This window comes from Marmota flaviventris, chromosome 2, assembly GCF_047511675.1.
Source record: "Marmota flaviventris isolate mMarFla1 chromosome 2, mMarFla1.hap1, whole genome shotgun sequence".
Taxonomy (NCBI): domain Eukaryota; kingdom Metazoa; phylum Chordata; class Mammalia; order Rodentia; family Sciuridae; genus Marmota; species Marmota flaviventris.
Window position 1 is genome coordinate 198,694,849 of NC_092499.1, and position 14,935 is coordinate 198,709,783.

A 14,935-nucleotide genomic window follows, 5' to 3' on the forward strand; every position below is an offset into this window, starting at 1 on the left:
GCCTCGGACTGTGGCCTGGGGTGTGGCCTCAGTGACCTGGAGCAGCACGTGGTCCTGCGTGTCCCCCTCGCAGTGTGAGGGACATCTGGGGACTTGGGACTGCCTGAGATGGCATCCAAGATGTAGTTCTGGGCCAGGCCCAGCAACTGGCCGTTGCTGTACAACCCATGAGCCAGGAATGGTTTTCCTATAATTGAAAAAAATCAAAAGAAGAATATTTCCTGACGTGACATTATAAGAAATCCAACGTCCCATGTCCACAGCCAAGGCTGCCTTTCCTCAGGAGAGCTGGGAAGCCGGGGAGACTCATTTTCCCTTCAGTTATGTAAGTGCGACCCCAAGGCCTGATGTTGCCCCTGGCCCTCAGCCAGACATCCTTCCTGAACAGTGGCTGACCCCTCAGCCAAGGCAGGAGGCGCAGCTGGTGGCCTAAGAGCCAGGCAGGACAGAGCCAAGCTGGGCGCAGTGAGTCGGAGGCAAAACTCAATTAAAATCCAAATTTCCCGCAGGCCCCTCAGCGGGAGTCCGAAGGCTGGAGGGCTAAGTGCCAGTTTGTGACCCCACTGGGTGTCCAGCAGATGGCTGCCAGAAGGCGGCACCAGCACTTGCCACCTGTGACTAGCCCCGTGTCTGTCCCAGGCAGGGCATGGGCTCTGGACCAGGAGTCAGGGGTCAGGATCTAACTACTTCCTGTTGTTGGGGAAGAAAGACTTTCGCGCAGGCCAGTCCCAGCTCGAGTGGAGACTGCACAGAAAGCCAGGTGTCCCCAGGGTCCCACGCAGCTGTGGCCTGGCTGGCCCCAGGGGCCTGGCCGTGGCTCCCTGCTGAGCGGGGCTCGGCTCTTCTCTGCCCCTGGCCGCGCTCCTGCCTGACGGCCCCTGCTCTGCCCACGCCTCGTCTCTGAGCTTCGTTGCTGGGCGTCTTCCGAGGTCCTGCTGCCTCCTGGGGGCTGCTTCCCCCTGGCTCCGGCTTGGCCCCCAGCGCTGCCGCCCCACGCCCTGCCGGGGCCTCTGCTAGGGCCACCCTGGGACATGTGCTTCTGCTGGGTCTCTGGCCCCGCTCCAGCTCCCTGCAGGACCCGCCCACGGCCCTGCGTGGGCCCCTGCGTGGGCACCTGCGTGGGCCCCTGCGTGGGCCCCTGCGTGGCAGGACTCTTCTCCCAGTCGGCCCCCTCCCTTGGCGGCTCAGAATCCGGCTGCTCCGGCTCCTTCTCACTTGGGCGGATCTTCCCCCAGAGGCCACCTCACGGCATCACGGGTTCCGGGCCTCCTGTGAGGACTGCCCCAGGTCAGGTGGCCTCTCCTGAATGCCCAGAGCTTCCTCTGGCTGGGCTGCAGGGGGTGATGATGGAGGCGGCCGGTGCCCGCTGCTGCCCTGTTCTGGGCGCTCCCCACCCGGCTCCTGGGCTCTGGGGCCTCCTACAGGGAGGAGGGCCCCTGGGGGCTGCGTGTCCTCTCAGTGGTCTCGGGATCAGGGTCGCTGGCTCCCAGTCCGTGCCCGAAGCATGTGGCCTCCTCATCCATCTCTCCTGTCACATCCTGGTACAGAGAGCAGCGTCTGCCCCTGGAGGAAATGGCCGCAGAGAGGAGGACAAAGGACAGGGGCCTTGGCATCCTGGGGAGCAGGCTGTGCAGACCCATGTCGTGGGGCAGACGCCCGCGGTTCCTGCCCACGGCCGGCACGCAGGGAGCCAGGACTGGTTTGGTCCGATTTTTTCAAGAGAAGCAAAGACTCTGGGCTTGTATGAAATCTCCCTGATTTGAAATGTTGGTCACCAATTCAAATGACAAAGCCAACGCCACGCGGGCCAGTGGCAGTCGCACTAGGACACCGTGAGTGGAGCTTGGTCCAGGCAGTGTCACTGTCCACCTTAGCCGAGGCCCTGGCTGCAGTTCCCAGCCTTGAGTCCCTGGTGGGCAGGGACTCTGAGCACCACTGTCCTCTGGCCACTGGTGTTCTGTGCAGACTGGCCGAGGTGACGCTTTGTGTCTTAGCCCTCAGAACTTGGACGGTGCCTTAGAGAGTGGTCTAATGGTCAGTGTCCATGGCGAGAAAGTGACTTGATCAAAGTCACCCGAGGAGCTCAAGCAGGATGTGGAAACCAAGCAACTTGGGTTTTCTCTTCACACCCACTGGCCGTCTTCCAGCCGTCCACTCTCCTCCTCCCCGTTTCCGGCCAGCCAACGGGGGGGATGTCTCCTTGCTGGCCCTTCTGATTCCCAGGTGTCCAGAGCAGTGTGTGGCACATGGCAGGCCCTCGGGGTGAATTTGTCAATTAAAGAACCAGGGCCTGCTGTGGGCCATGGCCCCGGCTCGGCCCTTTGCCCACGTGGGCACGTTTCATCTCAGCGCCAAAGTCTCTGAGGGAGGTGCTATCACCCTGCCTTGCAGATGAGGAGGTCGAGGCTCAGAGAGATTGAGTCACCAGCCCAGGTCACACAGCTGGTGAACAGCAGAGCGAGGGTCAAACCTAATCCAAACCTGTGCTTGCCGCCTGTGCTTGCACTGCTCTAGACGCCAGCCAGGCGGAGTCTGAGCCAGAAGTGGAGCCCACCTGGCCAGAAGCGGGCTAATAGGAAACAGTGGCAGGGCGTGGTTGGGCAGGACAATCGTAAGGAGGGCAAAGTTCCTGCCAGTGGTGCCTACCAGGTGGCCGGGGCCTTCCCCTCCCTGTCCTGCTCTACCTGCCACCCAGGGCGCTCGCTTACTCTCTCAGGCCCCCCCCCCCTCTAATGAAATAGGGTTGTATCACCCCAGTAGAGGCTGGGCCTCCTGCCACCTCCTCTTCCAAGTCTGGCTTAATTGCATGTTGGTTGGTCCAAGAGTCTGCAGGCTCTCCCTGGGGAGGGTCCCTAAAGCAGTTCTTATTGTTTTTATTTTCTGACCACAAAACCCTGGAGGCCGGCTGAACCTGGGGAAGCCGAGAGCGGCAGGAATGTCAATGGGGACTTGGGAGCGGCTGCCCCCTGCTCCCTTCCCAAAGTGTCCGCTGCCCAGCAGGGGCGCCCAGGGTGACACGCAGGTACTCAGGAGTGACTTGGCTCCAGGCCCTGGGGACGCAGAGGTCAGCTCCCCCGCCCCGCTCTGCCTTGGGCAGTGTTCCCAGGGACCTTCGGATGGCCAGGGCTGGGGTGCCTCCCGCGGGCCAGGCCCACCCACCACCGCTGTCGTGAACAGTCTCCCTCCAGTGTCCCTGTGCCACTGTCTCTGGCCTGTCCTGGCTGCTTCCCAGCCACAGGGACAGAGCAGGAGCTGCCCAGCTGGTAGCTGTGGCTCATCACCCTGCTCCGGGCTCGCTGCCCACCTGGGCCCTGCTGGGGAATAGAGGCCCGAGGGGACCACCTGGACCAAGGCTGCTCTGGGCGCCATTGTTCTACATTTCCTCCCCTTCTCCCTCTCTGGGCACGCTGGCGTCAGGACAGCCCTTCCTGCTGGGCCTGGGGATCCCGCCGGCACCTCCCGGGGGCAGATGGGAGATTTAGGTGGTGTCTGGCCTGTGGGGTGCCTGGTCCCCCACATCTGGAGCCGAGGCAGCCGGGCGTGGCTGGCATTCTGAATGGACACCCCCTCGTGACACTCACGGGGTTTCTCTAGAGTGAGACCTTGACATCCTGGGACCCCTGAGTGTCCCCACGAAGAAGGGGCTGCAGGGGTGGCGGCCTCCTCCTCAGGCCAAGGCCCCTGCACATTGCTGGGTCCCTCTCTCTGCCCAGCTCCCAACACGGACACGGAGCCCCTGCTGACCTGGAGGAAGGCCCAGGAGACGGTGCCCTGGAACGTCATCCTTCTGCTGGGCGGGGGCTTCGCCATGGCCAAGGGCTGCGAGGTAAGAGCCGCCGTGTGGGCAGGTCCCCGTCCCCGCAGCTCAGACAGGAGAGGGGTGGAGTGGGCCCGCGGGCGCAGCCAGGTTCCTCTTTGAGGAACAACCATGGTCCCCGACCTCGTGGGCCCGCACTCAGCAGGGGGAGAGGGAGGAGGTCAGATGCGGAGGCTCCAGGAGCTTGGGGTGGCCACAGGACAAACGTGTCTCGACTGGAGGGTCCTGGGAGCGGGAGGAGTAGGCGCGTGTCCTGGATGCGCCTTCCTTGTTCAGCTCCCGGGGCCTCCCAACGACCCTGTGCGGCAGGGGCCGTGAGGATTCCCTTCTGTAGATAGGACAGCTGGGACACAGAGAGGTAAAGTAACTTGCCTAAGGTCACACAGATGGAGAGTCAGGATGAGAAACCAGGAGTCTAGAGTCTATGTCCTTGACCCCTGAGATCTGCATGTTAGACACTAGTAGTCGTTCGTTAAAGCTATCCCTAGTGTTAGTCTAGAAGGCTCCCTGAGCGCAGAGTAGGGCTGGGGCCGGGCAGGCGAGGCACAGAGCAGTTCCAGGAGGCTCCGCCCCCCCCACCTCCCCTGTGGTCACACCCACAGCCAGTTGGGGATCACTCTGCGTCGAAGGCAGAGAAACCAAATCCCTGCTCACATGCCTTCTCACTTCACTTCAACTTTGATTTTCAGTTCAGGTCACTTTCCCGAGTGGGACACCTGTCACCAGGGCATATTGTTCAGGTGACCAGATTTGGGGGCTGAGCTCGCCTCTTCTCACTGGGGTGCTTTGACAGGCCTCGCGACCTCTCTGGGCTCCAGTTTTCTCATCTATAAATTATAGATGATTTTTTTTTCTTCTACAGAAGAAATGGGAAGAAAGTAAGATAATAATGAACCCAGGTTGACAAGTGCCCGTCCCATGACCTCACTCCCTCCTGGGGCCACAGTGTCTGCAGGAGGTGGACTCTGAGTTGTGTGGTGAGGAGCGGGTCCTTAGTTTGCGCCCTTGGAGGGAGAGAAGAGAGAGGGAGAGGGGGGCTGGGGACACCCCGCCCCACAGAGGCTTTAGAGCGTCCTGACTGGTCAGAGGTGGCCAGGCCCTGGTCTCCCAGTGTCCACTGTCCGCAGACCTGAGCTGATAGGACTCCGGGCCAGAGGGCTCTTCTGGGGCCAGGTCAAACTGACTGCACGCTGAACCTCCCCTGCGAGGCCCCCCCGAGGGCGCGGGAGGCACACACAGGTCCTCCGTGAGGTCCTCCGTGAGGCACGTGTTGATGAGGATCGTTTATTCCAGAAAGAGAAACTCACACAAGTGAGCAGAACTCAAGGAGAACAAATGACAGGTGAACTAAAGGACTTTTTTTTGGTCTCCATTTTAGGAATTTCAAGGCCAGAGAGGTTAGGTGACTGGTCCCAGGTCACACAGCTCTCTGGTAGCAGGGCTGGATAAGAACCCTGGTTTGTCTGCCCCTCTCGCTGTCTCCTCCTGTGGGGGTATATCAGGGGAGGCTTCCTGGAGAAAGTGACTTGTGGCTCAGGTCTGGCCTGAAACGCAGTGAACCAGGTCCCCTGGGTTGGAAGCAGAGCTCCCCCACTTCGTACTGTTTGCTCTTTGCCAAGTTATTCGACCTCTTTGGACCTCGGTGTCCTCACCTAGAGTGGAGATCAGTGACCACCGTAGAGTCATCGGGATTTTGAAGCAGGCAGCGTGGGCGGGGCACTTAGGCCTGACTCACTGGCGGCCCTGCCTGGAAGCTGGGGAAGGGGAGCTCGGGGTCAGGAGCGATGGTGTCATTAGCACAGCGACCTGAGCCCAGCCCGGCCCAAGGCAGGAGACTGGGAGGGCTGGCCTCGCCCCCCCGGAGCCTCTGGGCTCGGCGGGGACAGTGGTGGGGTCCTGCTCCACGGGGCCAGGCTCAGGGAGGCCAGGCTGGCTCTCGGCCCAGGCCTGGGCAGCGGCCCGGGGTTCTGTTCAACAGGGCCTTTGTGTGGTGGCCGCCCCTCTTCCCCAGCCTCTGCTGGTACCATCCTGTCCCCGGGCAGCTGAAGCCCAGCCCAGGAGTGACCAGAAAGCTATGGCACAGCCCAGTGTGTTGGCCGGGCCACAGCCAGGCCACCCAAGGCTTGGAGACCCTTGGCTGGGGCCCAGGTGAGGCTGGGCGTGTGGCTTCCCCGGGGCTGAGTCCGAGAGCTGGAGGCCCAGCCTCGTGGACGTGAGCTGGGGTCTGCAGCGTGTCCCCACTGCAGGGCTCTGCGGCAAAACCGTGTGCTCACGACTGCCCACACACATGAGCACAAACCCAGAGACTTCCCAGGCCTGCACATGAGCCCACGCACGGCCTGGCGCCTGCCTGACTCGCTGACCTTGGCATGACCTCTCCCTCCTTCACTACTCTAGTCCCTCTGACCGCTTGCTCTTCCTCAGCCACGTCAGACTCACTTGCACCCCAGGACCTTTGCACCACATTTCTCTGTTGAATACTCTTCCTGAGATCTCCACGTCCATGTCTCAGCCCCTTGGAGACGACCTCTCAGGCCACCGTAACTAGAGTCGCCCCGCCCTCCGCTCCTCTCTTCCCACCCTGCTCATTTCTGTTGTACCTCATCTACCCTCCGACGGATCCAGGGCAGTTGTTTGCTTATTGGTGATCTGTCTCATGGGGACAGGGACCAGACCTGTCCCAGCCCCTGAGATCCAGGCATCCAGGAGTGATGCTCAGCAAGCACTTGTCGTTAGGATCCATAGATGGCGATTTTGAAAATGGATGACAATATAGAAAAGGACCTGGAAGAACAGCGCCCCCAGGTGCAGACCAGCCGCTATAGCCGCGAATGTGTGACCATCTCAGGGCAGAAAGAGTGGCCTTGTTCATGGCCTTCAGATACACGGAGTCACAAGAGCCACTTCTCTACCGACAGATTGAAGTCACAGGCGCCTGGTGCTGAGTGGAGCAAACCCTGGGTCAGAGACCCGAGCCCTCCCCATCCCTCTCCTGAGGGGAACCTGAGGCTCGTCCCTCTTACTGTCCGATCATGGTGGGGGACAAGAGCCAGGTGGAATGGCCGAGGCCCAGACTCTAAGCCCAGAGTCACTCAGACGAGTCATTTCACTTATTTGGGCGAATCACTCGCCCTCTTTGTGCCTCAGTTTCTTCAACCATGACGTACAGATGTGTACCACCTACTTTGGGGGTTATTATGAGGATCCAGTGAGTTAATATCAGCAGAGACTTAGCAGAGTGCCCGGCACTGAGGAAGCACTATGTTGTGTGATAAATTAAATATATAATAATAATTTTATTCAGTGCTGAGTATGTACAGGGACTCTTTTTCCTGTACTTGTTCAATCCTTAGCACGATCACTTAAAGAAACCAAGGAACAGAGATGGTAAGCCGCTTGCCCAATGTCGCCCAGCTGGTAAATGCGGTGATGAATGCAGGGTCCCACAGGCGCATACAGGACTCTTTGTTTTCCTTCCTTTAATCCAAGTCACTGGTCTTGCTTCCTAAGATTCCTATTTAGGGCTGTAGACGCACAGCGGAGGCTGCTGTTTTACGAGCCTTTTAAGGGATTTTTGAGGACCTCAGGAGAGTTTGATTTCACACAGTGAACTTGAGCCACAGCAGCCTCCTTGAAAGATGTGGCCCTGCTTAGAGAAGAGACCCGGGAAGAGGATCTGGATGAAGTAGGAAGGGGGGAGGGGGCCTCATCACGCTAACCCAGCCTCCCTCCCTCCCGTCCTGCAGGTGGCCCTCGGTCTTCTTGTCATCCTTGGGGCCACCAAGGAACACAGTTGACCTCTGCATTGGGTGATTCTGAGTCCTGCCATTTCTGGCATCTGGTGACTCGATGCTGCACCGGGCTCTTCCTGGGTCCTTGGCCACTTCTCTGGGCACTTTATACATCAGTTCTTTCTCTCAGCAGCGTCCAGGACAGGCACTGTTGTCCCCAGTTTACAGGTTCAGGAGTCAGGCACAGAGAGGCCTCGCGGCCTGGCCAGGGTGGCTCAGGCAGGAAGGACTCCGCCGAGAAACACCCTGACTCTGGAGGCTTCTCTCAACTTTTGGCCGAGCTGCCCCTGACTTGGCTCTCACTGGTTCCTGGCACCCCTGGGGACATCCTGGGGACACCCCTGGGGACATCCCTGGGGTGTGTGTTTCCTAGGAAACAGAGCTTCCGATTCCAAAGGAATGGGAAAGGGAAGGTGAAGTCCCTTTAGTGTCCCCAACAGAACCCCAGGGAGCTGGGGGTTTTCCTCTCCCAGAAAGCTGCCAAAAGTCCCTCCTGCGAGGAGCTGCGCCCAGGACCTGGGTGGCTGCTGGGCTGTTGGCAGGAGGCCCGGCTCTCGGAGGCCAAGATGCAGGGGGCCCTGGGCTTCATCCTGAGCCGGGGCATTAACATTCCCTGCCACCTCCCTCTCTGTCTAACTGCATGTGCTCGGCTGGTCTCCGCCAGAGCTGTGGCCTATGGAAAAGCCAGTGGCCCCATTAGTTCCTCGCAGTGTCCCCAGGCCAGGAAGGCCTGTCCTAGGCTATCGGCTAGTGCAGGTGGACCAGAAACACCCTGATTCTGCAAGGACCTTTCTACGGTGAAAACATATTTTAGCATTTATTATTCATGCATTGAAGGTAAATTGAAAGTCACATTGTACAACCAAGTGTAGTATTTTATTTATGTAAATAAAGCAACGTAAAGCCGTGTTCTAGAAGCCATCATGAAGTCTTAAGTTCTGAATAAGCAGTGAATCTTCTATTAAACACGAAAGAATGGGCAAGGTTTCTTTGGCAAAACACCGTGAATTGGTAGCAGAGGATCCTGGGTTGATCAAAGGACTATGGCAGGAATACATTTGATTTTAAATGTTAGGGCTTAATCCAACTCTGCCCTTGATGAGTTCCTAAACCTATACTTCTGTCGTTTTTGAGGAGAAAACAAGCTACAGGAGGAGCCATGGAGCATCGTTGTGATCTTATGTGGCACCACCAGGGGGCAGTGTGGAGCAGCACTGGCCCTAGCTCTCAGTCCCGCGCAGGCTGGGCAGCATTGCTAGAGTGGTGGCACAGGGGACGGTAGGGGAGGACTGTGGTCAGCTCTGGGTGCTGCTCTTAATTAAGAGATAAAGTGACAAAGTAGTGTGTCCAGAGGAAGTGGGGTGTGGGGAGATTTGCGAAGCATGTCAGCTCATGAATCAGATGTGGATCTCAGTCACTATTTGGGGGGATGAACCGTGGGCAGGTGATCACAACACCTTTCCAGGCTCAGATTCCCCACCACCACCCTCTCCCCATAAAACAATAAAAATCCACCGTACAGGATGGCTGGGACGAGTCAGCAGGTAATGTAGCAGGTGCTGGCCCCAGAAAGCCTCTGTCATGACAATTCTTATGACAGGAAACAGTAGTACAATGCTAATAATGTTAGTATTTACATTATCATCCTTATTATGGATCATAAATATCTTTATTCTTAATAATCATTGATTGTGCTGCTTTTGACATATGTTCATTTGTTCCACATTATATGTGATATTTAGTATATCATATATAATACTTTGATACATATGAACGTATTATTAGATAATAATTACAACAATGATGAATATTCGCATAAGCAATCGTTGATATTTTGTTAATTGATCACCATCGTTGGAGGAGTGAGACTCGTGCGGAAGGGTCTGATCTTCTCCCTCCAGCTCAAGTTGGAGCCTCGGGGTGCTAGAGCCAATGGAGACAGAATTTCTGATTCTAACCAAATGGGTCATGGGGGACCCTGGGTTCCGGCCCCTGGCTTGTAGGGTGTGAAGTCTGGGAGGCCGAGCAGCTGGCTCTGATGGTGCCCTTGGCCGTGCCCCCGCCTCTCTGCCCCTGGTCTCCCGTCTGCGCAGGGGCAGCGCTGTCCCTGCGGCGACGCCCCGACCCCTCGGGCAGCCGGGCGGGCTGGTGTGAAGGCTGTGCCCACCCGCAGGAGTCGGGGCTGTCGGCGTGGATCGGGGGGCAGCTGCACCCGCTGCAGAACGTGCCCCCGGTGCTGGCCGTGCTGCTCGTCACCGTGGTCATCGCCTTCTTCACCGAGTTCGCCAGCAACACGGCCACCATCGTCATCTTCCTGCCCATCCTGGCGGAGCTGGTGAGGGTCCCTCGGGCCGAGGCGGGGGGAGGGGCACGCCTTCCCGGGGCAGGAAACCCCCTCCCTGCGACAGAGCCCTCCTAGGGACCCTGGTGTCACTTCTGTCTTCCGAAATGCGTGGAAGTGTCAGAACCACAGTGTCATTTAAAAGATAGGGTTTTTTTTTTCTTCAAGAAATGCATAAATATGAGTTAATATGTTCAAAGTGAAAAAACAAACAAGAAACACCCTCGTTGGGAAAAATGAACCCGGGGTGACATGGAGAGTTTTCTGAGAAGATATAAATTTCCAAAGTTGGATGATGTGGAAAATCTGAGATTCTAATAACAGGCAAAGCTGTAGCCCCTCTCAAAAGCAGGCTTTGCACACTGTTGAGAACTTGGGCCAGAGAATTCTCTGGGGGTGGGTGGGGCTGTCCTGTGGGCTGTGGGGGTGTTGAGCATCGTCCCTAGCTTCCACCCTGGGGGGACACATCACACTGATTGAGAACCTCTGCTCTAAAATCACCAGCCCGGGGGTCTCATCAGGGACCAGCTGGAGCGATTTATCCAGAATCTACCTTTGCTGGTGAGAGGGGGCAAGTCTTCAAGGAACAGAGAGTTCCCACCTCACCCAGCTGGTCCCCAGCACAGAAAGAGAGAGGGCCTGCAAGCCATTCAGGAGGTCAGCAGGACCTGATGCCAAATCCAGACAAAGAGAGGAGGGGGGAGAGAGACAGGAGGGAAGAGAGAGAGAATCCAATCTCTCACGTGAACAAAGATGCAAATACTGAAGCAAAGTGAGTCCAGGATCATATGCAAAGAACAAGAAATAATCACGATCAGGTAGACGGTATTCTAAGAATCTGTACCAGGGTTAGCCTCAGGAAACCATCCGTGTTGCTTTACACTTAAACAGATTAAAGAAGACCAAGCCATACGACTATTTCAATATAATCCCAAGCTGACCAAATCAATGTTGCGATCATGTATGGTGTCTATGCCTGGTGTGCCAATGGTAGCACACAAGCTCTCTTGCTGCCCTGCCTGGTTTGGGTTTTAGTTTGCTTATTTTGTGTATCAATTTGCAGAGAAGATCACACTGTATCAGCACAGAGCTATAATGTATGCTTTTTCAACCACTGGGGAATATTCCATTCTAAATGGATAGTTGCTGATGAGTTTAAGCAATCTTGGGCTCATGATCATATGGGTGACTCCAGGCTGCTATTACCCAAAAAGGCTGCCTTGATCTTGCTGGTCTGTGCATCCTTGATCACTTTTAGAGAAAAGGCCTACAGCTGTGATTCTTGGATCAAAGAGCATGTGCATTTAAAAGGTTAGGTTTGAGCAGATTGCTCTTCAAAGCGACTCCCCAGCTTACCCTCCCACCAGCAGTGTGGGGTGGCACCCCTCATACCCTCAAGTAAAGTTGGATTCAGTCAGACCCTTTCCTAGGATCTCAGGGACCTGGCAATAGGGGTGCTGTGGGGTGGGGGGGGGAGGGGAGGGAGCCTAGAGCCAGCTCTTGCTGGAAACCCTCTGCAGGACCTATTCTCTTCAGTTCTGCTTCTCATCAGATCCACAGAGGGCGATGTCAGAGCTTTCCCAGGAATTTTCTATGCTTCTGGTTGCAGAAACTCCTTAGAGGGGCCCAAATGTCCTATCTTAAGTAAAGTGGCAGAGATTGACCAACATGAATTGCTGGTGAATTTGTCATGTAGCAGAGGTGACACACTGGTGACCGCTGCCTGAGGTCAACCCACAGACAACTTACTCCACAAGTCTAGAACTGTGGGAATGCTTGCAAATGATGCGGCCTGAGCTCTCCTTGTTACTGAAACACAGCCAGCCCCGACACAGGTGCCCAGAGGGGAGGACCAGGTATGGAGCCATTAGTTATGTCAGTGCCCTGGTTCTCAGTCCCTGTGTGGTCCCTGGAAGCGGCAGCAGCAGCATCACTGGAGAAATTGTGAGAAACGCAGTCGTGGGTTCTGCTCAGACCTGTTGGATCAGCCTGTCTGGGGAGCCGGGGCAGCCATCTGGGCAGTTCCGATGCTCACTCACATGAGAAGGACAGTCCTGGCTAAATCGCCCCAGCTGCTCCCTAATGAAACAGCCCGTGGCCCTGCGATGTCACTGACTTTGGGAACCTCTCTCCATCTCGTCCTGGTCTGCTGGTCCCTTCCTGCCTGTGTCTGTCTGTACTTCTGGCTGCATGTCTCTGCCTCTCTGTGTCCCTGTCCTCTGTCACTCTGCCAATCTCTGTGCCTTCGTGTCCTTCTCTTTCCAACTGTCTCTATCACTCATGTGGTTGCTCGGTGTCTGTCTGTGTCTTGGTCCCCTCCTGGCCCAGGCCATCCGCCTGAGAGTGCACCCGCTGTACCTGATGATCCCGGGCACGGTCGGCTGCTCCTACGCCTTCATGCTCCCCGTCTCCACGCCCCCCAACTCAATCGCCTTCGCCTCCGGACACCTGCTGGTCAAAGACATGGTGAGTCTGGGCATTCCTAGCCACGGCCTGGGAAGCAGGAGGAGGGGCACCAGGCAATGGGCAAAGCGTCCAGGCTGGACCCCAGGCCCTCCACCTGCCCCGTCTCTGAGCAGCTGTTTGAATGAGGCTGGGGACAGGTTTCAGCAAACACTCTGGGCTAGGCTCACGCTTAGACCATTCCAGCAAACACGCCTAGTGACTGCTTCCCACAGTTCGCTTCAGGGACAAGGGACCTGCCCCTCTCTCTGGGCACTGCTGTTTTCTTGGTTGTTTGACCAACAGCTCCGTGCCCAGAATCTTTAGGAGAGGGGGCAGCAGACACGCTCTGGGACTTAGGGGGGTGGCTTCAGTGTCCAGGAGTGAGACAAAGGAAGCAGAAGCCTGGCTGGGGGGGCTCACCATCTGAGCAGGGCTTCCTGTCCCCTCTCCCCAGCTCCGGCCGGACCCTTCCTCCCTCCCTCCCTCCCTCCGTCCCTCCCGCCCGCCTGCTGCTCTCCTCCAGCAGCTCCTCCCTCCCCACTGGCTGCCTGGAGCATTTGTTCAGTGTCCTGAGCTGACACAGCCAAGAGGGGTGATCAGCTCAGCAGGCAGGAGACCCCAGCAGGATAACTGGAGAGAGAGGGACCAAGGGTGAGAAGAAGAAAGAGCAGACGGAGGAAGGGGCTGGTGCATTCTGTGCTCTGACCACTGGGGGCAGCAGCGTGGCGAGGCCGGGAGACAGGTGGCAGGGTTTTTAGAAGGTGAAATGTCAATATTGCTAAGCACTCGAAAATGGACAGAACCCGGCATGGGGGATGGAAGAGGTGACTTTGATGGGATGGGAGGGATGGGATGCCTCTCAAGCAGGTGACAGGAGCTGAGGCCTGATCTTGAGAGGCAGTCAGTGTTCCACAAAAAAGGGAGAAGAGCTCTCCAAGCAGAGGGCACGGCAAACACCTGGGCGTGGAGTGGGGCAGAGCTCCGCGTGCTCCAGAAGCACTCAGGGGGCTGCTGTGCCCGCAGCGGTGGAGAGCGATGGGCAGAGTGCGCGCACAGGCCTGGGTCGACGCTCGAGCTGCAGGGGAGGCTGTGTGGGGCTCTAGGCAGGACAGTGATGTCTTTAGAGGCGACTCTGCACTGAGTGGAGTGAATGTTAGGGCAGGAGGGATGCGTGGAGCAGAGAGGAAACAGTGGGGGCAGACGCGCAGGCCACAGGGCTCCAGAGAGCAAAGAGAAGCCAGAGGAGCAGAGAGACCCGGGGACGGGTGAGTGACCACCACGGACCGCCCACTCGCCTGCAGCTGCCCAAGGGGACATCTTTGACCTCACGGGATCCAAGCCTGGGTAACACTAAGGTGAAGCAAGCAGAAAACCAGATGGCAAAACAGACGTTTTCAACCCAAGGGGACCCAGGGGCCTGGAGAGTCCGGGGGGAAGCGCACAGGCAGGTGCTGGTCAGCTACTCCAAGAGGTGGACTCTCCAGGGGGAAAATGCATCTCCATAGACAAGTGCAACCTCCCCTGGACCTGCAGAGTGTGTGCGCCCATGTGTGCACACCCGTGTGTGTGTGTGTGTGTGTGTGTGCCTGTGCTCAGGTGTGTCTGTGGGGGAGGGGCATCACGATCAGACACGGTTGCTCTCCAGTGGCGGGACTTCAGCAGGCCGACCTCCCTGGGCTCTGGGCGGGTGACTTCCTGTCTGGGATCTAGGTTTCCTCACCTGTAGGCGGGTCTGTGCTGACCCCTCCCTCAGCCTGGGCTCCATTTCAGGTCCGGACAGGTCTCCTGATGAACGTGATGGGCGTCCTGCTGCTCAGCGTGGCCATGAATACCTGGGCCCAGAGCATCTTCCAGCTGGGCACCTTCCCAGACTGGGCCAACAGCCACTCAGCCAACATCACAGAACCACTCACCTTGACCAACGACACGTTTCGGACCCTCTGAGCCTTCCTGGGGGTTTCCCTGTGGGCTGGGCCCTCCCAGAGGACTGTCACTATTACTTGCTGCTAGGACCCTACAGGATGACCCACAATTCTTTGTTGTCATCCAGTATGCAGCAGAGCAAGGATAACCTCCAGTGGTCCACTTGGGCCCACAGGTTCCTCTCGCATGCGGTTCAAGGCCCCGAGACCTCCCAGGTCTGCGCCTGAGAGCCAGCTCTGGGAGCGTTCTGAGGTGGGATGCAGAGAGCCCACTTTAGCCACACTAACAAATCAAGAATGGGGTCTGTCCTGTATGCTGGGTGAGAGGCCCCCATCCCCAGGAGCACAGCCGGCTCCTCCCCAGTGGGCTGCTGAGGGCCTCTCTGGAGAGACCATCTTATCTCCAAGGACGCGGTTCCCAGAGGGGCTTTGGGGCTGCGCAGTTCTAGGCCCGATGCTTCCTGGCTGGGGGGTTCTGCCCACTGGGGCCTGTTCTGGGACCGCTGTGTGCCTCCCACCCTGTGACACCCTCCAGTCCCTAGAGACAGGAGGAACGGATGGTCCTGGGCAGGGTCCCCTTGCTGTTTCTCCCAGCACCCCCGGGTCTGGGAGCCCAGCC

At 57.7% G+C, this 14,935-nt stretch overlaps 1 protein-coding gene across 1 annotated transcript in view; it reads left to right on the plus strand.

Annotated features, from left to right (window-relative positions):
- Positions 1–14,338, plus strand: part of Slc13a3 (solute carrier family 13 member 3) — a 76,893-nt gene extending 62,555 nt beyond the window's left edge. Inside the window, exons 10-13 of the mRNA XM_071607383.1 lie at positions 3,714–3,826; positions 9,782–9,943; positions 12,278–12,415; positions 14,165–14,338. Of these exons, the coding sequence (XP_071463484.1) occupies positions 3,714–3,826; positions 9,782–9,943; positions 12,278–12,415; positions 14,165–14,338 (587 nt within the window). The remainder of the gene's footprint in view (positions 1–3,713; positions 3,827–9,781; positions 9,944–12,277; positions 12,416–14,164) is intronic.
- The last annotated feature ends 597 nt before the right edge of the window (positions 14,339–14,935 follow it).